At 36.6% G+C, this 26,941-nt stretch overlaps 1 protein-coding gene across 1 annotated transcript in view; it reads left to right on the top strand.

The window, feature by feature from the left end:
• The window catches only part of KCNH5 (potassium voltage-gated channel subfamily H member 5), a 361,713-nt gene that overhangs the window by 278,858 nt on the left and 55,914 nt on the right, over positions 1–26,941 (top strand). Inside the window, exon 10 of the mRNA XM_065941253.1 lies at positions 8,681–8,877. Within this exon, the coding sequence (XP_065797325.1) occupies positions 8,681–8,877 (197 nt within the window). The remainder of the gene's footprint in view (positions 1–8,680; positions 8,878–26,941) is intronic.

Below are 26,941 nucleotides of genomic sequence, written 5' to 3'. Positions count from 1 at the left end.
TAAATGCTCAGTTGCTTTATGTGACATTACAAATATAGCAACCTCAGAAAAACAATACTAATATCATTACCACCAGTATAATTACTGAAAATACATATAAAGATTTTTGCATACACTTGTTTTCCCATTCTTCTCTACCCATTATTTTTAACAGCTGTACTAGCTCTATATTTTCAGCCTAAGCATAGCATACTGTACCCTTTCCCTTGAACCTTCATTTAGTCTTAATTCTGCAAGTAACTATATAGTTAGGGCTGCCACTAGTCTGTATCAGTGTCTCTCTAGGTAATTTAGTTGTCTAAAGGATATTCACTAATCTTGGGGAAAATCCATGGGAGCAAAATCCCTGAGTTCCTTTATATTAGTGATATAGTTTTCATCCTTTATTCTTGAAAATCAGTTTTGCTGGGTATGGAATTCTTGGTTCATATTTCTTCCTAGAGTATTTAAAATATGTTACTCCCTCGATCTCACTTGAATCAATAGACAAATCATAGAGCATTTGTTTTCTACTATCATATCCTTTATATCCTTCTCTCCTCTTTAATCTTGTCACTGTCTTAACTTGTGATGAGGCGATTGTGAGGCAAGGTGAAGTCATGTGTCTGTAATCTCTGAAATATCATATGGTTGTCTCACAGTGATGTAACAGTACCTCCTTTGACACTCTTCATACCATCACTAGTTCTGGTACTAAAGCACTGAGTAGGCCCTGACTGTCTTTACTTGAAACACTTCTGGTGGGTCTCTCTTTGAAACAGGATGAAGCAGACTGTTGCACAGTGCTAAAGTTTCTCCCTCTTGGATGCTCTTTTTTCCCTCTAGACGTGGCCTTCTCTCTACATCCCATAGGTTTCCAGTATTGGGGTAACACTGCTCATCATGCCCTGGGCAGATCATGTTCATGCTGCTCTTTCACAAGAAATACTGCTCTTCTCTCAAAAACTTCACTGTGATTAAACTCAAACACTATTTTACTTGTGAGGTCTTAATGAAACTCCCTTGAATTCAAAATAAGCATTTTCACTTATGTACTTTGCCATTCCTGATCCTACAGTACTTATCTTTTCCTATATTTTTTGGACATTTCTCTTGTATTATACACTTAAAAATTCTTGAGAGCAGGATTTCTATTTTCTGCATGTCTTTCCCCCTACAGTATAAAACACATGTTCTAGCTTAAGTGTAGTGCTAGAGTTAGGGTTAGGATGGATACATTCATTGAATAGCGTGAAGTGGACAGCCTTCATTTCTCCCATTTGACAGATGTGAAAGTTATAAGAGTTATAGTATGAAATTATAATAAGCTTCAACTCTGAATGCTTTCTTTGAAAGAGAAAATAGAATTTTAAGATTTAACTCCTTTTTAATTTAGTCTCTTTCTTAGACTTTTTAAAAATAATATGATACTAACTTTCTTGATTTGGACACATGTTCAGATTTCTGTATATAACCAATTTGTTCTTAATACTAATAATGCCAAATTCAGGATTATCAGTCTGCTTATTACCACGTCTTCTACCTCCACGAAGGTAGCCACCATTGTCGTTCACTTATTCATCAGAATACTTTCTGTTTTTATACATCCACTTAATGAGAACTATTTGGCTCATTCTTTGTGCATGTCAATAAAAATTCATAAGCTAAATCAGTAATTTTTTCAGTAGATAAGAATTATTTGCTTCTCTCAAGGTGTCAGATTTGCATCTGTTATAATTTTTCAACAAGATGACTTTGAAGATCAATCACTAAAGACTGGCAGGCATCAGTTCTAAATGTTTAAAAAACTCTATTTAACACACCTATATAATCTCTAAGTTTTAGTGCTCATCATGTTATTTTCCTTCAAAATATTACTTTATGACATTTGCTGTTTATAAAGTCAAAGTCAATTTAAAATCACATAATTTAACAACTCTTAGCTTTGTTAATTTATAAATGAATTTTTGTGCATATGAATTCACAATAAAGTTTATGAGCTGAATACAATAATCTGTTATAGTGAAGGGCTGACTAATAAAAGTAAATAGGTGAATTAAGTCCATTCTATAGAAGAATTGTTAAATAGAGCTATCACTGTATCACATATAGTCACAGAAAGCTACCTAAGTAAGCCTCAAGCACTCTATTTTTAGGAATTCATTGGCTATAGTGGATCGCTGTACTCATTGATGAATAACTGAGATAATTTTTATGAATTCATTTTATCTATATCATTAACTCATCAAATGATGTGTTTCACATTAAAATAAAAACACTGTAAAATCAGCACCTCAGGGGACTGACATACTACCATCTGTATTACTCCTTTAATTATGTTGTAACTATTTGTCTCTATTTTGTCTTAAATTTTCCAGTTTTCTGCTGTGTGAATTGTTAACGTTTTCTTCTATTTCACAATCCAGTTTCCTGTGGTTTGGAAGTGAAATGCTTCATAAGACTTGATGCAAAGAACTGAGAAAATATAAATAGACCAAACAACAACTTTCATGTAGAGTGTGAGCTTTTCTACTAATTTTAGCACTTTGGGGGAAGGTTAGTTTTCTCAAACTCTAAAATGTTTATAGCTGAAACTATTTGCACCCGGTGGGAGCTGACCTAAAAACTAACATCAATTATTGTATAGTTAAGAGGATGAACAGGATTTCCCAGTTCTAAAAGTATACAAAGTCTTTTGTGATAGAAAAAAAGGGGAGGGGGGCGCTTTTCTATTAGACAGTCCATACATAACCCTGTGTCTTCACTGCTGATTGCTGCACGTTGCTCAGTGTAAATGTGCATAATATTTCCTGAGGAACATTAGTCAGGTTGTAAATTTATTAGTTGTGTTATGTGACAACCATCTTCCCACAATTGCTTTAAAAGTTGTGAATTGAGTGACTATTAGATGATATGGAAAACTGGGTAAAGAAAAATAGTTTGATTAATGTCTGATTGATATATTGTGTATCCTAATGGAAATTCTGTGTTATGAAGCAATCAGTATTGCTTATATGTAACATGAGTGCTTATGTTTGGAGCAGGATAATCCATGTTTGTTAATTTTGCTATGCCTCTCTAGACATTTTTTAGGGAGAGGAGCAGACAGTAATTTTACTTTGGTTGCATCAGTTAACTTCCCATGTTACTTTTCAGCCTCATAGACTGTTTGTTTCCCCATGATACTAAAAAAGATAAATACTTTAAAGTTTAAAATTTTGATAGAAATATGGTGAGAATTTTAATTTCATCAATTTAGGTAAAATAAAACATATAACAGACATTCGAATGCCTCCACAATTTAAAATGATCTGTATTGGCAAGGGGAAATTTATGTATATATTGACTGTCTCTTATCTATTGATGATACACTTATTATTGATGAATATTTACTGTTCTGCAGATCTGTGTACCTACTTTATTAATTAAGTCCCACTAAAAAGTATAAGGAAAAACATCTGTGAAAATAATTTGCTATTTTTAAATAAAAAATTCATTAGAAAAAATTTAGAAAACAAAAAGTAAAGAGAAGGAAAACAATAAACACATCAGGAAAACAATAAACACATCACTTGAAGCCAATTTCTGCAATAGTTATGTGAATTTTCTTTTGTCTTATGTCCCTTTTGATTTTTAACATAATTTATTATCAATTAATAAATTAATAGTAACCTATAATATACCATATAGACTAACATATAATAATAAAACATAATAATTTTGTGTCCATCAATATTGTTCTTCTTTAAGAAATTAAGGAATAGTAGATGTTTTATTGGAAAATAATTGCTTTACAATGTGCTGTTTTCTGCTGTATACCTTCGTGAATCAGTCATAACTATATATTTATATCTCCTCTCTCTTGAGCCTCCCTCCCACTGCACCCCTATTCCTCCCATCTAGGTTATCACAGAATGCCAGGCTGGGCTCCCTCTGTTACATAGCGGCTTCCCATTAGCTGTCTATTTTACACGTGGTAGTATATATATGTCAATGCTACTTTCTCAATTCATTCCACCGTTTCCTGCCCTCTCTGTGTCCACAAGTCTGTCCTCCGTATCTGTTTCTCTATTCCTTCTTCCCTGCAAATAGTTTCATGAGTAGTATTTTTCTAGATTCCATATATATGCTTTAATATATTCTGCTTATCTTTCTCTTTCTGTCTTATTTCACTCTGTATAACAGGCTCTGGGTTCATCCACCTCACTACAACTGACTAAAATTTGTTCATTTTTATGGTTGAGTAATATTCCATTGTATATATGTACCACACTTGGTTTATTTATTCATCTGTTGATAGACATCTGGGTTGTTTCTATGTCCTGGTTATTGTAAGTAGTGCTGCATTGAACACTGTGGTACATATGCCTTTTTGAATTGCTGTTTTTCTCAGCATATATGTCCAGTATATATCTCAGCAGTGGGATACCTGGGTCATATGGTAGTTTTAGTCCTAGTTTTTTGAGGAATCTCCATCTGTTCTCCATAGTGGTTTTATCAATTTACATTCCACTAACAGTGCAAGAGGATTCCCTTTCCTCCACATCCTCTTTAGAATTTATTGTTTGTAGATTTTTTGATGATGGCCATTATGACTGGTGTGATATGTATCTCACTGTAGTTTTGATTTACATTTCTCTAGTAATGAGTGATGTTGAGATCTTTTCATGTGTTTACTGGCCATCTGTATGTCTTCTTTGGAGAAGTGTCAAGAGATAGACTTTTAATAGAAAATTCTATTAGAGTTTCAGTTTCATTTTTGTGTACTTTTTTGTTATCATAATTGTATCTATTTTTTACTTAACATTATGAGATCTGCATTTTTGCCTGAAATTTCTGAAACTAGTTTTAATTCTCATGAATTAATATATACATTGCTATAGATTTCTGTTGTCTTTGGATATTTTTATTTGTTTATTTTTGCCAATCTGAGGTTATAATTAATAGCACTCTAGTGAATATTATATGCATTTGTTTTAAATCTTTTGATTGAGTCCCAGAAGCAAAATTACTGAGTCAGACACTAATAATTATTGTTGTTGCTATACATGAAAAATCAAACAGTTGAAAAGTAATGAGTATTTATAAATAGGTCAGAGCTTGTATTATAAGTGATAACTTGAGAAAAGTTTTCAGAAATGATTCAGAAAGAAATGTAATCACTTGTCTCTCTTCAGTGTAAAACCCAGTATCGAAAGAGTAACAATGACAATAGGGGAAAAGGAATCATCATAGTGGCTCAAAGCAGCCTTTTAAAAGTCCTGTTATTTCCATAACACTGGGGACTATAATAATATAATAGTTGATTTCTTCTGGTTAAGAAATAGCACATGTAAATTAAAAGATGTAGTAAAACTGATCCATTATCTTGATGTGAAGAGCCAACTCTTTTCCTGATGCTAGAAAAGATGGAGGGTAAGATGAGTAGGGAGCCACAGAGAATGAGATGGTTGGATGGCATCACTGACTCAGTGGACATTAGTCTGAGTAAACTTAGGGAAATAGTAAAGGACAGGGAAGCCTGGCATGCTGCAGTTCATGGGGTCACAGAGAGTGGGACAGGACTTTGAAACTTAACAAAAATTATCCTGTTACAAGAAATCCTACTATTTGATACATTTCCTTTGTGTGTGTTTCTGGGAAGAAAAGGGTGCCTAAAATGAGATAATACTATATATATGATTTAATATTCTGCTTTTATTATTTCACATAATGTGAACCTTTCTCTGTCATTTTTATGAGATTGACACCCGGACTCCTGTGCTGAGGCAAATTCGCTGTCACTTTAAAAAAAATATGACATTTAGTGACTGCATAATATTTCATCAGTTATTTATTTATTTTTACTCACATTTATCTTGTTTCTACCCTTTCTGGCAATTATAAATATCACTTCAGTGAACTTGGTCCTTCAGATAATGCAAATGGAATAAATACCTATAATTGGAATTGCTAGTTTAAAGAAAATGGAGCTCTAAAATTCATCTGTGTTAAGGGGAGGTAGAGTTTATCTTTTAAATGTCTATGGTTAAAGTCTCCTTGGATTACTTTGATGCTGTATCACCCCAGACACCTTATTTGGCTCTCAGGTCGCTGATCATCCTTCTTTGAACAAATATATGACTGTCATACTGTTAAACTGTTCATCAGCAGATTAAAAGGTCATCATCACTAACTAAAAAGGAAATGTTGGGAGAATCTGGAAGCAATCTCATTGCTCAATATTTATTAAATATCTATTATGGTTATTTTATGATGATCATTTGATCACATAGTGGCTTTAACCACCTCCTCAGTGATATATGTATTTTCTCTCTCCACCCCAGAGTGACTCTTGGTTCTATAAGGATTTCCAAACTTCCTGTGTGGGGTGGGCAAAGAATCTATAATCTCACTTAACCTCAGCCTCTCTTTCTGTCTCCTCTGTTCTCTTTCTCTCTTTCTCTCATTTCTCTGGTTGCATGCTGTCTTCTGTCTTTATTGGTCTGATGCCTGAAGTGTTATAAGGGATCTTTCTTCTTCTTTAGTTCTTGACAGTTCTGACTTTAATCTTCATGATAAGAGCTTTTTAATCTTCACTTTAATCTTCACTCATCTCTGTGGTTAGAGTTCAGTTCAGTTCAGTTCAGTCGCTCAGTTGTGTCCGACTCTTTGTGACACCATGAACCGCAGCACGCCAGGCTTCCCTGTCTATCACCAACTCCCGGAGTCCACCCAAATCCATGTGCATTGAGTCGGTGATGCCATCCAACCATCTCATCCTCTGTCATCCCCATCTCCTCTTGCCCTCAATGTTTCCCAGCATCAGGGTCTTTTCCAATGAGTAAGTTCTTCACATCAGGTAGCCAAAGTATTGGAGTTTCAGCTTCAACATCAGTCCTTCCAATGAACACCCAGGACTGATCTCCTTTAGGATGGACTGGTTGGATCTCCTTGCAGTCCAAGGGACTCTCAAGAGTCTTCCCCAACACCAAAGTGAAAAGCATCAATTCTTCAGTGCTCAGCATTCTTTATAGTCCAACTCTCACATCCATACATGACCACTGGAAAAACCATAGCCTTGACTAGACGGACATTTGTTGACAAAGTAATGTCTCTGCTTTTTAATATGCTATCTAGGTTGGTCATAACTTTCCTTCCAAGGAGTAAGTATCTTTTAATTTCATGGCTGCAATCACCATCTGCAGTGACTTTCAAGTCCAGAAAAGTTAAGTCAGCCACTGTTTCCACTGTTTCCCCATCTATTTGCCATGCAGTGATGGAACTGGATGCCATGATCTTAGTTTTCTGAATGTTGAGCTTTACGCCAACTTTTTCACTCTCCTCTTTCACTTTAATCAGGAGGCTCTTTAGTTCTTTTTCACTTTCTGCCATCAGGGTGGTGTCATCTGCATATCTGAGGTTATTGATATTTCTCCTGGCAATCTTGATTCCAGCTTGTACTTCTTCCAGCCCAGCGTTACTCATGATGTACTTTGCATGTAAGTTAAATAAGCAGGGTAACAATATACAGCCTTGATGTACTCCTTTTCCTATTTGAAACCAGTCTGTTGTTCCATGTCCAGTTCTAACTATTGCTTCCTGACCTGCATACGAATTTCTCAAGAGGCAGTTCAGGTGGTCTGGTATTCCCATCTCTTTAAGAATTTTCCACAGTTTATTGTGATCCACACAGTACATAAAGAATAAATCTTTGGAAGAGTGACTGTAGAAAAAAATTTTTTTCCCCCTCCTGGATATATTCCCCATCTTTCCCACTTAAAAACCTTCTCTTCCCTACAGAAGAATGGAGAACACAGTTGATGGCCCTTCACAAGACAGGGGCACAATGGAACTGCCTCAGCAGAAAAAGCTTTTAGCACTTACTCTGAAGCTTCCTTATTTCCCTGTGTTTGGGCAGCTAAGTACCCTTGACTCAGGATGGTGAACTGTTGATTTCAGGTCACCAGTGGGTGTTGCTCTGAAGTAAATAGTTGACTTCTGTGTTCCATTATTTTAACATCCACATTTGACTACAGTATAGCACTCTTGATGGAACTGTTTATGGCATAGCGAATCTGGACCTCTGTGTTTTAGCCAGCTTAGCTTCTTTGTCTCCGTAATTGTGAACTGGAGCTTTCTCCAGGGGCTCTGACGCTGTGCATGAGGTTTAGCTCTGTGAAGAGGGAAAGGCTCCCTTGGAGAATCAGTCTTGGTGAGCTTTTGTTTGCCTGCAGCACAAGACCTAGGTGCTGAATAATTTATGTTTAATATATGTCGAGTCAGTTCCAGATTTATAAAGCTATAACAGGAGGTTCTTGCATATTGCATTTTACTGTCATTTCTACCAGAAGGAGCAGAAGAAAAGATGAAACTAAGAAGTCACCTTTGCTCCTTTTAGGCAGAATGGGAAAAGTTAAGGTGGCAGAAGGTGATGAAACTATTTCTTAAAATGAGGTTCTTGGCTTCTCTGTGGGATTTCATTTATTCATGCCATTCTAGATTTCCATCAAAGACTGAATTTAGGATGATGTTACTTTACATATTATATGAAAGTGTTGTACATTGTTATATGTATAAAATATAGTGTTGCATACTTAGACTTTAAATTATGTTAGATGATCAGTAACATATGAAACTGAATTAGAAAAAAGAACATGACTAGGATAAAAAAAAAAACTAGTGTAGATACTTGAATGTATGTATCTTAACTATTTTCCAGGGAAAGGGGATGTGTTTGGAGACATCTTCTGGAAGGAAACTACCCTTGCTCACGCGTGTGCCAATGTCCGAGCACTGACATACTGTGACCTCCACATCATCAAGCGAGAAGCCTTGCTTAAAGTCCTGGACTTTTACACAGCTTTTGCAAACTCATTCTCAAGGAATCTCACTCTTACTTGCAATCTAAGAAAACGGGTAAGTTGTCTGGATCCATTTCCACTTACTAGCCTCTAGAGGATTAATACATTATATTCTATTAGTTAAAGAGTGGTATAGTGATTTTATTTTGTAGTAGTACATTCCCATCAATGTAAAGTGATATAATTTTCCCATTTTCTTTTTATTTTGCTTACTTTTTAAAGGAGTGATAAAAACCTGAATAGTTGGATAAAGGTTTGAATATCTATTATTTAAATGTAAAATGAAAAATGGACCTGAGGAGAAACAAACTGTGCTATAATTAATATAATTAGTTAATTCTTGGGGTTTATAATACTGCTGTAAAATTAATATCAGTGTTTCTTACTTTATTATGTGGGTCTTTTAAAGCTTCTAAGTTTAATCAAACTGGTTGCCTACTTTATATTCCTCTCTTTACACCCTCCCTCTCATTTAATAATCAATTCATAAAGCTCATTCCCCATTAATTCTTTCAAAGCACACTATCTCAAAAAATAATAAGCCATACTGACATATCCTACAAATAGATACAGGAATTCCTTACTTTGTGTGACTGCTGCAAATTTAATCTTCTTGCCATTTTCTTTTTTATTGATGAGTGTGGCACAAATTTAATTTGCATAAAGAATTCTTCTAGCTCTGATTTATAGGTCATTGGACACTTGTGAGGGCTATTTTATTGCCAAGAATGAAATAGACGTTTGGATAACTGCACTTAAGGAATTTCATCTAAGATGATTGCCTGTCTGCAGTGAAGCATTTTGAAATAACAAGCCTTCCCTTCCACCAACCCCTTAAATAGAACCTTCCTGCTAGTTAACATAGAGGAAAAAAATCAATCCAAGTGGCAAATTAACATCTATACTGCATCAACATAGAAATGAGCATAAGCAAATCAATATAATTCTCTACTCGGGGTTCTAAGAGACGATAAGACTGCAGGAGTCATATACGTACTAGTATCACAACACTTGATTTATATTTGAAAAGCAGTTTCAGTTTATATTTTGTTAATAAATAGTTATTGAACATCCACAACCTGAAAGATAAAATGTAAAGAGCTATAGAGAGCACGAGGCCTAAATAACACAGTCTTTATGCTCAAGGAGCTGACAGGTGAGTGTGAATGTTATGTGAAATGCAAATATGTGAAACATCTCTTTGTACAAGTAATTGAGATTTAAGGTAATGATAAACCTGGAAGACTGGTGCCAAATATGAACTAAACAGAGCACCTGCTCCTGCATTAGGGAGGTTGGAGTCCTGTCTATTATTACACAGAAATATATGTCTCTTCACTCTGTGCTCTAAGTTTTCCAGTGACAAATTCCTCTTCTACAAGGCTGCCTGGTAGATATTTGAAACTCATATCTTATTAAATCTTCCCAATATACATTTTTGCCAGTTTTAGAATCTTCCCACATACTACAAACTTACCACAACCTGGATCTGTCCTTACAGTCCTCAGGGCAGATGTTATTTGTCACCGTCCTCCTCTAAGTATTATTGTTTATACATTATCTCATCTGATGTTTATAATATTCTTGTGGGGAAAAAGGGCAGTTGTTTTCCCTTCAAAACACATGGGAGAGATTAATATTAAATAACCAACTGATATACTTGCAATGCAAATGATTGCATCCCTCAAAGAGGGATAATAAAGACAAAATAAAATTTGGTTCTTCAAAATGTGTTCATCACAAAGCTCTATAATCTTTTTTTCTCTTTCAAACATCTGAGCACATGCATATCATGCGTGTGTGGGCACACACACACACATTGGTTATGAGAGCCAAGTGTGTGTAGCAGCATGTCTATCTCTGACAGGCATAGAAGTAGAGCAGAAAACTTGTGCTGTTTTTTAATGGGACCCAGGAATTGTGCACCTCCCTCTGTAGGTGCCAGTGTGTGAGTTAAATCAAATGACTTCTTCCCTTAACCTGTTCCTTATTAAAATGTGTGCCAGGTTTTTGTTTGCTTGTTTTTAAAAAATATTTCCTGCCCTTCTGTAATTGATGAACGGTGTCAATAACTTGAATGTCGGTTCAGGTATATTTCTCATCAGTGTCACTTTGTTCTCAGATAAAAGTATTTTCATAAATAAGAGAAACTGAGACAATATCTTCCTGTGATTCATGAGAAGAGCTACCATTTTGAAAGTCTATTTTATATCCATGTACTTCAACATATTTTACATATAATTAATCGAATTAAATATTGACAACCCGCAAATGAGGCAGTATAATCTTCATTTCATTGATGAGGAGGTTGAAGTTCTGAGAGTGAGATAGCTGGATGCCACATAAATTATGGGTCACAGCCTAGATTTGAATCCATCTCTGCCTGTTCTAAAGCCCATATTCTTTAGTTTATACTATGTTGCTTTTTCAAATAGCTGACTTTTTCCCCCACAACAATATCCCACAGACACACTTCCACTAATAGTTTCCCCATTGAACTATTAACAAAAAATATTTTTGTTCTTATTGCTACTATTTTAAGCATTCTTGAAGTGAATATTCACTGCGAATTACAGAGTCAAGTCTATGTCCTTAGCATATCATTGATGTCTTCTAGCTATCATAACCGTTAATTAAGAGTGTGCTCCTACTAAGTTGAGGAAGCATATTTGGGACCCAGATTTTCAGCCTTCATAGATGTACAGCTCTGGCCACATAAGCACTTAAGGTGTGTCAGTGAGGAGTTTTTTATAGTGTGTAGTTCTCGGTGGCTGCAGTAGGAGGAATGTGATAACGTGTTAGCTGCTTCTTTCCATCTCCATTAAAGAGAAACAAGATGCTTGTTATGCAAATATAGCTCCCACTAACCATCATTAGTTCCCTCAATATGAAATTTCTAGAATCATAACTAATATTTTCATCCAAAAACAGAGGAGGAGTTGGCAAACTTTTCTGGCAAGGACAAGATATTTGAGGGCCATATAGTTCCTGTCTCAACTACTCAGCCCTCCTACTGTAGCATGATATTAGCTGTCTTAACTTGGGTTGCCATTCCAAAACACCATAGATTGGGTAATTTAACCAATGGAAATTTATTTCTTACAGTTCTGGAGGTTAACTCCAAGGTCAAGGTGCTGGTCAATTCAGTTCCCCAATAAGGACTCTTATTTCTGGTTTGGTGACATTTGATTCTTGCTGTGCCCTCATGTGGTAGACAGAGTTTGGAAGCAATTTCTCTAGTATCTCTTCTTGTGAAAGTAAAAGTGTCAGTCACTCAGTGGTGTCCAACTCTTTGCCATGGACAGAGAAGCCCCCCAGGCTTTTCCAGTGACAAATTCCTCTTCTACTAGGCTGCCTGGTAGATATTTGAAACTCATATCTTATTAAATCTTCACAATATACATTTTTGCCAGTTTTAGAATCTTCCCCCCAGGCTTCTCTGTCCATGGGATTTTCCAGGCAAGAATATTGGAGTGGATAGCCGTTCCCTTCTCCAGGGGATCTACTTGATCCAGGGATTGAACCCAGGTCTCCTGCATTGCAGGCACATTCTTTACTATCTGAGCTACCTGGAAGCCCAATTATAAAGGCACTAAATTTTATCATGAGGACCCTCATGGCCTCATCTAATCCTAATTATCTCCCTGAAACTCTTCAAATATCATCATATTGGGGGGATTGGCACTTCACCATGTTAATTTTAGGAGGACCCAGTACAGTCCATAGCAGCCAAAGATAGTATGTAAATAAATGAGGTTAGTTGTGCTTCAGTGAAAATTTATTTACAAATACAGGCAGCTTCTGATAGGCCTTAGTGTGTCAATAGCTGAGTGGAAGCCTACAAGTTAGATGTGAATGGCAGAAGGTATGCAAATAGAATTCTCCCCTTTATTAGAAAACAAATCTCTATTAAGTGCCACCCACGTAGAGGGTTATCATGAAATGGAAAATGCCATATATAAGAGGTGGATGCACACAAAAACAAAATCCAAACAAACGAAACAAAACAAAAAAAAGAGGTGGCTATAGGGGTCAGGTAGACAACACACTTGAGTTAAGACTATGTGTCTGTGAAGACCAGAGAACTCATACTGGATGTGGAAGGGGAAGCTGCTACTTTCTCTGATTGTATTTGCCTTGGAATCCCAGTCAAACAAAACAGGTCTACCTGCCCTTGGTCAACAATTTGTGAACTGAATGGAATGATTTCATGAACCTCTGATCTTATGATACTAGAAGCCTGAAATTTTTACCTGGATCTTGTAAATTTGGATGAGAAAAATTATTACATTATTATTTTCTAAGTGAAATTTAGCTTATCTTTCAATTATGAAGGTTGATACCAAACTATAGTTTTATTAGTGGTACCAAAAGAGATTATGTTTCTCATAGCATATTATTTTTGTTGAAGACATCCTGAAATGTTTATACTAATCAGTGCTTCATAATTATGATAGTTATTAGACCTGCTGCTAGATGTGTTATTGTGTTAATAACAAAGCACATAGATTACAGTCTTGTAAATTGCTTTTAATATTTTGATAATTGAATTTCAATATATTTCCTTTGCAACACTATGTATTTTATTTTGTGCATTTAGAGCAACTCTTCTGGAATAAGGCCTATTTCACAGGCTTTACCAGACTTCTGGAGACAGCACCCAGACACCAACTGCCCCCCCTCCCCTGAATATGAGAGTCAGAAACTGGACTAAGTTGAACAAAAGGACTGATTGGTATATAGTTTTCAATAATAATAAGGCAATTCTATAGTTTTCAACAAATTTAAACATAATCAGAAAAGGCATAGGAGAGCAGCAGAGGAAGGTTGTCACACTTTCTGACTTTATTCATTGATTATTTCCTTTACCAATCTAAGACACCATTTCTTGAAATGACTAAATGTTTTTGTTAATTTGAGGACCAGCACTCAGTTACAGGCCCAGAAGGCACACAGAAAAACCAGTGAAGGTGATATCTAAATTTTAAAGAATTCTAATCAGACTTTAAAAGTAACCATCATAGTTCTGCTCATTCTGCCTCCTGTTATACACTGATGTTTACTGTTTGTGTGTAGAGTTAATGCATCAGGCATGACTGCTAGACTTTGAAAGTCCTGCTTCTAAAGTGGGCCCTTGGCTGGCATTTGAGAACTTGAATTTCAAGATGGTTTCTAATACTTTGACTAATAAGAGTAGCTCACTATGCCTCCTGTTTGTTCAAACAGTATGGTTCATGCTGGACATCTGCTTTCCTTCAAGAACTGTGGAATTTAAGTATGTGCCAGACAGAGGATACCTATTGGCTAAACTCCAATAAAATCCCTGGGCACTGAGTCCATAATGACCATCCCTGGTGGCGACACTTCACAGGTGTTGTCATAACTCATTGCTGGAGGAATTAGAGAGAGGACCCTTGGAGGCTTGTTCATGGAGGGGAGCCCATTGGACATTGATAAAAAACGATGCCAAACAGATGCTTGCCTTTTAGTTGTAGTTGCAAAGAAATGCCTCCATGTTGTCTCAGAGACTCCTCTTGCTTCTGGTTGATACTGCTTTTTACCATACATTTCTGTATCCTTTTGTTCAAGACAGGGTAACCTGAAACACCTCAATGATATTTTTTTAACCCTTGTATTAGTCTGCTCAGAAAGCCATAACAAAATAACACAGACTGGGTGGTTAAACAGAAATTTATTTTCTCACAGGATCTGGAGGCTAGAAGTCCAAGATCAAGGTGCTGGCAGGGTTGATGTCCGGTGGGAACTCTCTTGGCTCACAAATGGCTCCCCTCCTGCTGTATTCTCACATAGCCAGCCCTTATTCTGTGCTCGAGTGTGGGGAAAGAGACAGTGGACTCTCTGATGTCTCTTTTTATAAAAAGTATAGACACAGACATAGAAAACAACATATGGATACCAAGCGGAGATGTGGGTGGTGGGATGGAATGCGAAATTGGGATTGATGTATATATACTGCTATGTATTGTGTATGGTCTTCCCTGGTGGCTTAGCTGGTAAAGAATCTGCCTGCAATATGGGAGATCTGGGTTCGATCCCTGGCTTAGGAAGATTCCTCTGGAGAAGGGAAAGGCTACCCACGCCAGTATTCTGGCCTTGAGAATTCCATGGACTGTATAGTCCATGGGGGTGCAAAGAGTTGGACATGACCAAGCAACTTCCACTTCATACAGTGTATCTATGCATGATATATGAAGTAGAAAATATTGTTTGATTTCATTTATATGAGGTACCTAGTATAGTCAGATTCAAAGAGTTAGAAAGTACATTTTTAGATGCCAGGGGTTGGTGAGGAAAGGGGAAGGGTGATAGAGAGGGTGAGTGGGGAGTTAGTGTTTAATGGAGACAGAGTTCTAGTTTAGGAAGGGGAAAAATTCAGGAGACTAATGCTGGGAAGAGTTCCACGATAATGTGAATGTACTTAGTCCCACTGAACTGTACAGTTAAATATGGTTAAAATAGTATATTTTATACTGTGTAACTTTTACCACAATCAAAAAAGCAGAAAGAAAATTCCCTGGAGCAGCGGCCTACTCTTATGACCTCTTTTACCCTTCATTGCTTCCTTAGAGGTCCCACCTTTAAGTATAGTCACATTAGGTGTTAGGGTTTCAGTATGTGAATTGGGAAGGCAGGTAAGAAAAATTCAGTCCATAACAATCCTATTTTTTTAAATTAAATGGGAAGGAGTAATTTTTAGAAATGTTCTAAAATCAAAAGTTACAGCTGAAATAGATATGTGTTACTGGGGATGTTGAGCAGTATCAATATTCAGCATTAGTTTTTTTTTTTTCACCCCCTGAGAAGTGCATAATTATCAATACTTGATAAGTGTTCTTGCACTTGGAATACAGGAATATGAGAAAGGATTCTCATTTAAATTTAGAAAAATTTCCAAGAATGATCAACACAAATTCTCAATTGGAAAAACAGAAATAGAGGTCCCTGTAGTGTTCTTTTCATCCCATAAAGCCAGAGTCCTCCACAGATGGCATTGTTTTTGAGTAGAGGGCAGTTGAAGCCAACTGGCAATTTCATGGATAAGCAGAGTACCAATTCTGTATTTTAATGTGTCAGTGATAAGAAATAGTTTAGACTCACTCTTGCATTATCATAGGCTCAGAACTAAGTAACGGTGTTTCTTTCCAGACAGCATTCTTAAAATGGGAAATTCAGTGGCACAGAATGCCTTTTTTTTTCTGTGAGCAATGAAGCATCTCTACAGCAGTTACTTTTTGTGGATGGGAAATATTCTGAAATTGGATATCAAACAAGTCTAAAGTGTTTTATTGGTGTACATGTGTTGTAACCCACAGGTATTTTAATAGTCTAGACTGGGATCTTTGAAGAAATAGTTTAGAAATATGATAATGGGAATTCCAGCTTCACTACCTTCTTTGCCCCCCTCCTGCCCATATCAGCTAGATAAAATATGGGAGCACATTCATTTCACAAATCCATATTTCTTAATCCCATGAAAAAGACATTGGGAAAACATTGTCCACAGTTGAAGCAAAAGATATATAAAACTCTGAAGTTTTCTATATAGTACCTATGTTTACTTCTCTCACAGCATTGATTGTGATATTTTGGTTTCCTGTCTACATTTTTGTTTTTTCAACAGAAAAATGAGCTTCCTAAAGAAGATATTTTCTGTAATCTCTTTATTGCCAGTGACCAGAATAGTACCTGTACTGCCTGCTAATTGAAGGAGTGAAATATGAATCAGTCATGCTGCCCAGCACAGAATAATCTCGGTCATTCTGAGAAACAAATGATACCCTTGACAACTTTGGCAGAGAGCCTTATGAAATAGGATTATGAAAATGAAAATGACCGTTACTAATTAGTGTTAAATCACAATTACAGTTAACTTCCAGCTGCAGTTTCTAACCATTTATGTCTGTAGATTCTGTATAATGCTAGTGTTCTCAGGATAGTAAAGCAATTTTAACATCACTGTTGAATGATCACCTGATGCCAGCGGCTATGTTTACCAGGACAGTCCCTTAATCTCATTCTAAATAACTTCGAAGAGCAAACATTTTTTTATTTTGCAGTTTCCTTTGAAGAATCTGCACACCACACTTGAATCTGAGCAGAGTGTTGTTATAACTCTCATGACCTCAATTGAATATCAGAATTGCAAATTCACTGTGAACTACTGGCCCTGCTGGCAATTGGTCTGCTTACATGCTATGGTTTGTAGAACTTTCACCTCTAAACTGATGTAGCTTGCACACCACAGGCATTATCTCATTTTAGCTTCAAATCAACACTATAGGGAGATGAGATGACTCGCTTGGGGCCACAGAGGTGATAGCTGTCCTGAGGCCCCAGCCTTGGTTTCCCAACTCCAAGCTGGCTCTCATTTCACTGATGTTGGTAAAAAGGAGCGGACTTTCAGCAATTCCAGAAGTTTGTCATGTGCATTTAGATGAAGCAGAAACCTAATTATGCAGTCCTCTGAGCCTTTAAGCTGCTTCTATTTAGAGCTCTATGTTGGTCTGCTTCCAGACAGAAAGGAAACTTTCCCCACTTTTACTTACCAGGACACAGGTTCACAGATCCATTGCTCTTCAATAATGCCTCCAAAGCATTAGCTAAGGACAGAGTTTCCCAAGTTTCAGAATAGGGGCTAGATTGAATAATTTACCAATATACCTGCCAGTATGCTGTCCTTTGACCACTTTTCGCAACACTGGAATTTATTCTGATTGCAAGAAAGTATGTATGTTAGTAGTAAACAAGAATGAAATGAACAAACTTGTAGAGAGGAGTATTTAACTAACATAATAAAGGAAGGTGGATATTTTATAAGTTGTTTTTCTTGAGAATTCTGAAAGTTGCCAACAATCACTTTAAACAATCATATGTTTTATTTTAGAGTTGAATTTTGCCTTACAGTAGTGCCTTTCTAGAAACATCATAACTGGATGCCAGATTGTTCATTTCCAATATGTCTACCATTCTTAATTCTTAGAAATTAATATTTGACAAGGGACCACAGAAAACCCATGCCATCTTCATTTAAAGAAAAATACTCCTTTTGAATGTAAAAGCAAAGATTGTTATTAGTATTAAGGCTGAAATACACACATTTTTTATTCCCTAATGCCTTTTGGTATTGATTTAAATTTGGTATGCATGCAATTTCTCCTGTTGTATTTTCTTTTTCTTTCTCTCTTATGGAAAAAGAAGTCAATGTATGTTAAATATATGTGGTTGAATGCAAATACCAAATCTGGATCTATTTATGGATCTGCATTTTAATGAATTTTTAGGCAGAGTTCTTTTGTGGGAATTCCTTCCTCCTCAATCCCCAAGACAACACCTGAACTTGATGATATAGCTTTTATTGTAGGGATTTTTTTCCTTCACTTTTCAAGTAAAATCTATTGACTCAGCCTTTTCTGTTCTCTGAAATACCTGAGGAAATAGCTCAAAAGTCATGTATTCAAAAGCCTTTCACACTGATTTTGAGAAGTAGGTTTGTAACAGTTTAATGCAGGGCATATTTTGAGAAGGGTCTGCTTATTCAGAGAGGAGTTTCAAGATGTTTATTGTGAATTCAGACTTTTTCCAATAAAGTAAAACAAATATTATAATAAAGCATTATAATTTTTATAAAACAAAGAAGAATTTTAAAGCATTGTATACATTTTGCAAATGAGGAAATAGAGAGCTGCTCTGTGGTTAGATTTACTTCTTAACAGTTGATTGTTTTGACCAAAATAGAATCTGCCGTCCTGGAATGTCCACTTTTTTTCCCCAACTCAGAGGTGCATGTTACAGATTTTGACATTCCAATCAAGTTATCTTTTCCCAAAGGAATCAAATCAAGTCGTTCTACTAAATAGCCAGAGACACTCAGATGACCCGGAGAGGCTAAGTTCACCTGGAAAAAATCCTTCATTTTCTGCCTCTTCTTTCTGAATCAGGTTATACTTAATTCACCCAACATTTTGAGAAGCTGGCATTTAATTTTACAGGGGTTTGTTCTCTGTCCACAGTTTTATCCTTTAGGGAGTGATGTCATCTGTAGAAGTTCAGCAGAGGTGCTGTCCCTTAGGAAGCTCACAGTATGGAATGGAGGAAACTGCAGAGTAAAAAATGTTACCACTAAATCTGCATGTAAAATGCACTCAGTTTTCCCTGCAGGCCGCAAACAGAGGTGGTGTGGGGCATCGGACCTTTTCCAGGAATTTGCTTCCCTCCTTCAGCAGATGCCTTAGCAACTACCTTGGGTATGGTTGTGGACTGCATCATAATTCCAGCACGTTAAATGGGTGATATGTAACACAGGTCCTTTGAAACTAGTTTACTGTGATGAGAAGATGCATTGTGCTCCTTCTAAGTAAGAAAATAGTGTTTCCTAATGCTTGGAATTTCAGACACCAGCATGTAGAATGACCTACTTAGCCATTGTAGGGCAGGCTATTACATGGGGAAGGGTCTGTTATGCGAGCAAAAAGTGAGCATGAACATCAGATTCAGCCTGCTGGATTTATGACTCCATAAAATGAGGCTGACTGCTGGTTTGCTAATAGCAACATTTTCACACCTGGCAGTCACCGAGTGGCTTGTTACTGAAATCACACACTAGGAGGACTTTATCTGTAGGCTCTTTGGAATGGGTATGGAGTGAGAGCAAAGAAAACTGCCTGACAAGGCCTCATTCTAATGTAACTGACTTTTCCAAAGAGCTTGCAAAAAGGGGACTTAATGTGGACCTTTGCTCTGGTGAGAAAACTATGAAAGTAGATTTGAATTTGGTAGTTTTGCCAAGCTGAAAAATCTCTGTTTTACATTCCTAGGCCATTCTACTTGGCATACTCCTTTTAGATGGATGTTTTAATTATGAACCAGAAATTCTATGGAGGTTGGCAACAGTAATGAAGCTCAAACAATGCAGAGGGAGATGACTTTAAAAATGCAAAACATCAATCAGAGCAAGTCTGTTAACAGAAAAGACTTGCAACAAATGCAATTATACAAAAGTGTATCTGATGCTTGAAGGGTAAGCTGACTTTATATAACAAGATATTAGAGATTTGGATCTCCAGCTCTTGAACTTTATAAAACAAACACATCACTCTTTTTCTGGAAGCAAAGGCACCTCTGCATTTTCCATGGTCAAATATCCAAATACTAGAAATCAATTCATAATTGTTGCCACAAAGCTTTAAATCATTCAGACATTTTCTCATTTTGTCCAAATCCTCTTTGGAAAAATATGTCCAAATTAGAAAACTGACACTTTTGTGTAGATTTCAGACAGTAGAAGTATTCAACACTCAGATGTGTTCTACTTTGTCAAAGATGCAGCTGATTAATTTTGATTAAATGATATCAGAAATGCAGTTAATACCACCAAGATAAAATCAAGCTAAAATAAATGACCAGGGTGGACTTCCCTGGTGGTCCAGTTGTTAAGACTCCATGCTTCCACTACAGTGGGTTTAGGGTCAATCCCTAGGGAAGTTCTGCATGCCACACTATGTAGCCAAAAAGAAAAAAAAAAAAGAATGACTGGGATTATGATAAAGGCAAAGTATAACAATTCATACAGCAAAAATGTAGTTCTTTTAAATACAGAGCAAGGGCAAAACTATTCCTTTATTGAATTATAAAAGACTTTTTTCTCAAAACTAAAAATCTGAAATCACATCTTTAAAATATGGGACAATGGAATTATCAAGATTTAGACACATACAGGATAGCTTAGGAAAAGAATATATTACAAGGAAAAAGATATGTGCCACTTGAATTGCTATTTTATAAAAGCAATCAATCACCTATCCTGTGACTTCAGCTCCCTCCTCAAGTGTCAGCTTTGCCCCCACCTTCTCCATGGGCCTCCCCACCTACTCCAGCTCTTTACTTCTGTACCACCCACCACTGTGTCATTTATTCAGTGTCTACTGTATGCTATTTTGGAGGGCTCTATGTATTGAACAGATGCCCTGTCCCCATACATTGACTGTCAAGCTCTTGAAAACAGAGAAATGTCTATTATCCCTACATCCGACTGTTCTTTGTGCTCCAGCACTCCCCTGACATTCGTTGATAGAATGAGTAGTGCTACTGCAGACTTTATTACTTTGAAGCACTGTGTGCTGCTTCCCTTTCTGGCAGCAGAGCCCAATGCCCATAGGGGAGTAAGTACTGAGAGTAAAGTAGCAGGAAAAGAGATATCCAATTTCGTATTTTTTAAAATTCTGATAACTACTGGGATCATTTTGAATACATCTTTAATAGGAATTTGCGAAGATTACATTTTTGAGAAACTAAAAACATTCCTTGGGAAATTAAAGATAAAAAATGTAGACTTGCCATTGGGTAACTCTGAGCAGATATATCTTAACTGGTTAATATCTGTACAAAAATATTAAGGGAAAATGGTAATATTGGGGACTCTCCAAGAGGTACCTGAATTCTTTCTTTGCCAGTAGTAGGTGCTGAATTTAAGATGAATCTTTAATTGTTGTTTTGGTGAAAGGAGAAAAAGGAAAAATATGTCCCAAACATGTGGTTCCTTCTTTCCTAAAGAACTCAGGTGGGAAAAGTGGACCACAGTTCCACCTGATTCAGAACTTAAAACAGTTTTGTTTACACCCATAGTCAAGGGACATCTATGCTCTTTCATAGAGAATGTTCCAGGATCTGTCTTTGTGAGAACTTGAGAGACAGCTTTGGGTTCAAAAGTGTGATCTTGGGCACATGAATCTACTTAGTATATCTCAGTTTGTACATCTACAAAATGAGATAATAGTAAATAAATATGCAAGAGGTGCCTCTTAAGTGCCAGATACTTTTGTAAATCAAGAATATTAGGAGTGAATAAAACAAATAGTTTCCTGTCCTCATGAGTCTTAGGATCTTGTACCCTCCTCGTAGGGTTTCTGTAGAGTATTAAATGCATAGAGACTATCCCATGGGAGTCTTAGTGGAGATTGGTGGTATTGATGGGGATGATGATGGTGATGAAGATGTTGATAAGGATGCATTTCATGTGTCTGTTCCAGACTGGTATGCAAGACCCTCTCAAAATTCTAATGGAAAGAAAAGGTCAATGTTTAGTCTCAGTATTACTGGAATCTGTAAGTTACTGGTGATATGAAAGTAAGAGCAATGTTAGAAAGACACCCAGATCTGATCTCTGTAGAAAGTAGAATCCCCCTCTTAAAGCCAAATATAATATGTACTGGTGACGAATTTCATATGCAGCAATGGAATAAGCCGAGAATTGTGGAAATAAGCACTTTCATGCTTGCCCAGAATAATGTTGACTTTTTCCAAAAGAAATACCTACTTTCTTCTGTTAGCACTATACAATATGTAGCTCTGCCTTTTCTCAACTTCACATATTTAGCATGCATAACCTCTGTTAGGGTTAAAATTTCAGCTGTGGTCCCTCACATTTGAGGAAATGATTTTGCTAATGATACACGTTAAGAAAACAGGCAGGGGTTGTGATGCAAAGCATAGTTCCTGGCACTTTTAGCCCATGGACTGCATTTCTCCAATGTAGGTTAATGAACACACTTCCACGCTCTGTTTTGCTATGTGTGTGAAGATTAATATTACCAATTTAACTTGATCTAAAATGTGTACTTTAGCTAACGGTTCTAAACTCATGCTGAATTTTATCTGTAAAATTTGATTGTCCGAGCACTCTGCAATCTATTGAAATACTGTCCTATTAACTATGACCCTGTGGATATAGAAATAGTTATTACATAAATGTGTTTCACTTAATGGGAAACACTCGGGAAGCACTGGGAAAAATAGAAAAGAACTTTTCTAATCTGTGCTTAGTATTAACCTCGTAGTTTTATAAATCAAGAGCTAAGTCTACTCTTATTTAAAACCTCGAGCTAAATTTGAATTGCACTTTCAGAAGTAAGAGGCAACTTCATTTTGCTTCATAAGAATTTTAGCTTCACCTGCCCTTAACATTCTGGCATCTTTGAAGGACTTAATTAAAAAAAAATTATTTGCATCCATTAATCTGCTTGTGAAAAACATAATAGAGAGACCTCTGGTATGGGAAGAATGAGATATATTGCTTTAACAAGCTCATTCCACCAGTCAAATTTGTCAAAGTAAAGGTGAATTAATATCTTTCTTTTTTTTAATATTCTCTGCAAGAAAAAGTTGCTCATTTTATTCATGTTTGACATTTCATAGTAAAGGTAAAATTCATTTTTAATGAAAAACATCCCACAGGGTTATTAATTAAAAGAAATGCAGGATGAGAGAACTGTCATTTAAAAAGAGCAACTCATGAATTAGAGAAAGTCCCCAGTCAAAAGTACAGCTCCTGGTGCACTGGGAGGACCCTGAGGAGTCGGGTGGAGAGGGAGGTGGGAGGGGGGATCGGGATGGGGAATACGTGTAACTCTATGGTTGATTCATGTCAATGTATGGCAAAACCCACTGAAATGTTGTGAAGTGATTGGCCTCCAACTAATAAAATAATATTAAAAAAATAAATAAATAAAAAACTAAAAAAAAAAAAAAAAAAAAAGTACAGCTCAGGGAAGTTCTCTCTCAAGGATCGGTGGCAGACCGGGCCACTGAAGTGAACTTCATCTATACCCTGGATGGTATCTGTGTCATCTGGGCATGAGATGCTTTTGCATCAAAGCTATGGTAACCTAAAGAAGTAACTTCTTGAGCTTAGTACTTAGTACACTTATTATGCTTCTTACATTTAGTCCATTGTTCTCACAGAATTGTAAACTACTTGAGGTCAAAGGTTGTGAATAGTGTAGCCATAGCATCTACTAGCATTTTATGCTGTGTTGTTCAAATAATGTTTGACAAATGAGTGAATCAATATTTGGAGTGCATCCTATTTGCAAGAGGATTGAACATAATTATTATGTACATGGATTTACATTCCCCTAACATAATAATATCTCTAAGAAAAGTTTAAAGAGGTTAGATTTTTTTTAAGAATTGTTTGAAGAGGAGCTTATGTCATAAAAACCTACAGTAGAGACAAGTTGTAAAAAAAATTATAATTTTTCCCTTTAATGCATTCTTATCTCCCTACCACCTTCTAAAACTTCTAGTTTTGTCTCTACCCTTACTCTCCATGTAGCTTTTTGGAGCTTAGAAACACCCACTTTTCTTTTGACCATAGCATCTTTTGGAGTGTTGTAGATCTAAGAAGGATCTAAGATATAAAGACCTTTGTCTAATTCATATTTGCAACCAGTCGAGAGATTAAAATATGACTATTATTACTGATGAAGCAGATTGGAGGTTTTGGCTTTAGAGCTTTATCAAGTGGACTTTCTTGGAGAAGGCAATGGCACTCCACTCCAGCTCTCTTGCCTGGAAAATCCCTTGGACAGAGGAGCCTGGTAGGCTGCAGTCCATGAGGTCGCTAAGAGTCGGACACGACTGAACGTCTTCACTTTCACTTTTCACTTTCATGCATTGGAGAAGGAAATGGCAACCCACTCCAGTGTTCTTGCCTGGAGAATCCCAGGGACGGGGGAGCCTGGTGGACTGCTGTCTGTGAGGTCGCACAGAGTCGGACACAACTGAAGTGACTTAGCAGCAGCAGCAGCAGCAAGTGGACTTTCTAGTACATTAGTCCTGAATCAGGAAAATTCACTCCAAGTGATTCACATGCCCAGCATGGTTGGAAAGTCATTGCTAAAGTGGCAACTGCCTACCCAGGGTTGTGACCAGCATTTGTGATCCCTTGTTCCCTATTGAAAAGAGAGGGAGAAGATGAAGTCTTTAGATTCTGAGTGAATACTCTTCTGACACTAAGGGTAACCAGGAAAATGGCTGGTTTGTAAGGGAATTGTGGATGGTTCAAGTGTGCAGTATTTCCTCCCCAGAGATTTCGGGCACTTTATGTCTACGCTAGGACATGTGGTCCACGTGAGGAGCAGGGCAGTGGCTAGTATCCAGTCTGTCTGTCTTGTTTTGGGCTTCTGTGATTAATGCCTGCCCCCTGGCCAATCCTCAATAAATATCACTCTGGCCACTGGCTCTAACCAAAGACCCTCTTCCAATGATTGCTTAAATAAAAATGGATAAAATACATGTGATTGGTTCTCCGAAACTTTTAAGCTCTATGTGCTGTGTGCTCTGTCACTCAGTTGTGTCCAACTCTTTGTGGCCCTATGGACTATAGCCTGTCAGGCGCCTCTGTCATGGAATTTCCCAGGCAAGAATACTGGAGTGGGTTCCCACTTCATACTCCAGGGAATCTTCAACCAGGGGATCTACTCCAACCTAGGGACTGAATCCACATCTCTTGTATCTCCTCCATTGGCAGGCAGATTCTTTACCCCTAGTGCCACCTGGGAAGCCCATTTTAAACTATATATCATATAGATTTGTTTAGAGAGTTGATCAACTTGGTGCTTTAGAACATTCCCTATGATGTTAGATATTCTGAGGAAATACTGCTTTTGTTGGAAAGTCAGACTCAATACTGATTTTAGGTTAAAGTTACCTTGTCTAGAATGACAACCAGTCATAGCGTGAGGACAGCTTGTTATTCTTGACAAGTAACATGACTGCTGCTCCGTCTCAAAGAACACAGGCCTTAAGGTGGGGGGTGAGTGATTCTTTAAGACTTTCTACATCATGAGCTGTGACCTACACAGACCAACTGAGTAACCAGCTACTGAATTGGTTTGCCATGCAAGATCACTTTGTACATTAAAAGTCTGATGATTTGACTTTAACTCTTGCTGTCAATTTCTGTAATATAAGTGTCTTATAGGAAAGCAAGTGGTAAAGAACTCTCTGCTAAACTCCAGGTCAAAACAAAACGTAGAGGAGAAGACTAAATTGTGTAAGTCTGTTGATATTAATATGTCCTTGGAAGGACATGCCCTTTACATTCTTCCTGGTTACTTATCTCAGTTTCCTTCCTTCTCTGTTCATTGCATCTAAGAGTCTTTTAGATTCAAAATTAGATTTTAAATTAGGCATTCTTAAAGCTGTGATATTTTACTAGTTTTTTTCCCCCCCAAAATTCTGATTATCTTTCTTTATGTCTATATGTAGATATAGATAGATATAAATAGACATAGATTTATTTTTTTACTTGGTTTGATGTCAAAAAGTACATTTGGCCGTGTTCTGAGAGTATTTGTGGTAATATGAAAAAAAAAATATTGACTAAGAATGAGAGAATCTATATTTAAGCCAAGGTAACATTTCTTATTTACTTTTTATGTTGAGTGGCCCCTTGACATGTTGTGCCTCAATCTGGTCATGTTTAAAATTGAAATAGTTATAATATCTGACACATTTGTAGCTCTTGAAGTTTAGGAATCTATTTAAAATGCAATATTTTATGTATCCTTTAGGGATCATATCTCCATTTAATAAAAGAGAAAACTTAAAAAGAAAAAATAAAAGCAACATGACTTACTAAGACCTCTCAATATTAAATGGTGAAATAACAGTTCTGGAATCAAAACCCGTCTTCAGAGAGTCTACTAATTTTTCCCTTATATGAATATGTTCTAAAGAACCCAGGGAATTATTAGGAGAAGTTAAGTGAGGTAGAGCAAAAAGGATTTTAAAAAATCAATAGCTATACAAGGGTAAATTAATATTTAATAAAGCAAGATTGTTTTTTTTTTACTAATGAAACCCTTAAGATTCTTACTTTTCTCTTTAGTTCCTTGAGATTAGAAGAATTCAAAGCTCACATGAAATAAAGTTAATATGGAGGTAAACATTTGGATAGCAGGTTTTTAAAATTTATTTTTTTATTTTAACTGGAGGTTAATTACTTTACAATATTGTGGTAGTTTTTGCCTCATGTCGACATGAATCAGCCATGGGTGTACATGTGTCTCACCATCATGAAACCCCCTCCCATCTCCCTCCCCACTCCATCCTTCTGGGTTGTCCCAGAACACCAGCTTTAGTGCCCTGCTTCGTGCATTGAACCTGCACTGGTCATCTATTTTACATATGATAATATACATGTTTCAATGCTATTCTCTCATATTGTCCCATCCTTGTCTTCTCCTAAATAGTTCAGAAGTCTGTTCTTTACATCTCTGTCTCTTTTGCTGTCTTGCATATAGGGTCATTATTACCAT

Source organism: Muntiacus reevesi, chromosome 7 (assembly GCF_963930625.1).
Source record: "Muntiacus reevesi chromosome 7, mMunRee1.1, whole genome shotgun sequence".
Classification (NCBI taxonomy): Eukaryota; Metazoa; Chordata; class Mammalia; order Artiodactyla; family Cervidae; genus Muntiacus; species Muntiacus reevesi.
This window is presented reverse-complemented; position numbering and strand designations above follow the sequence as displayed.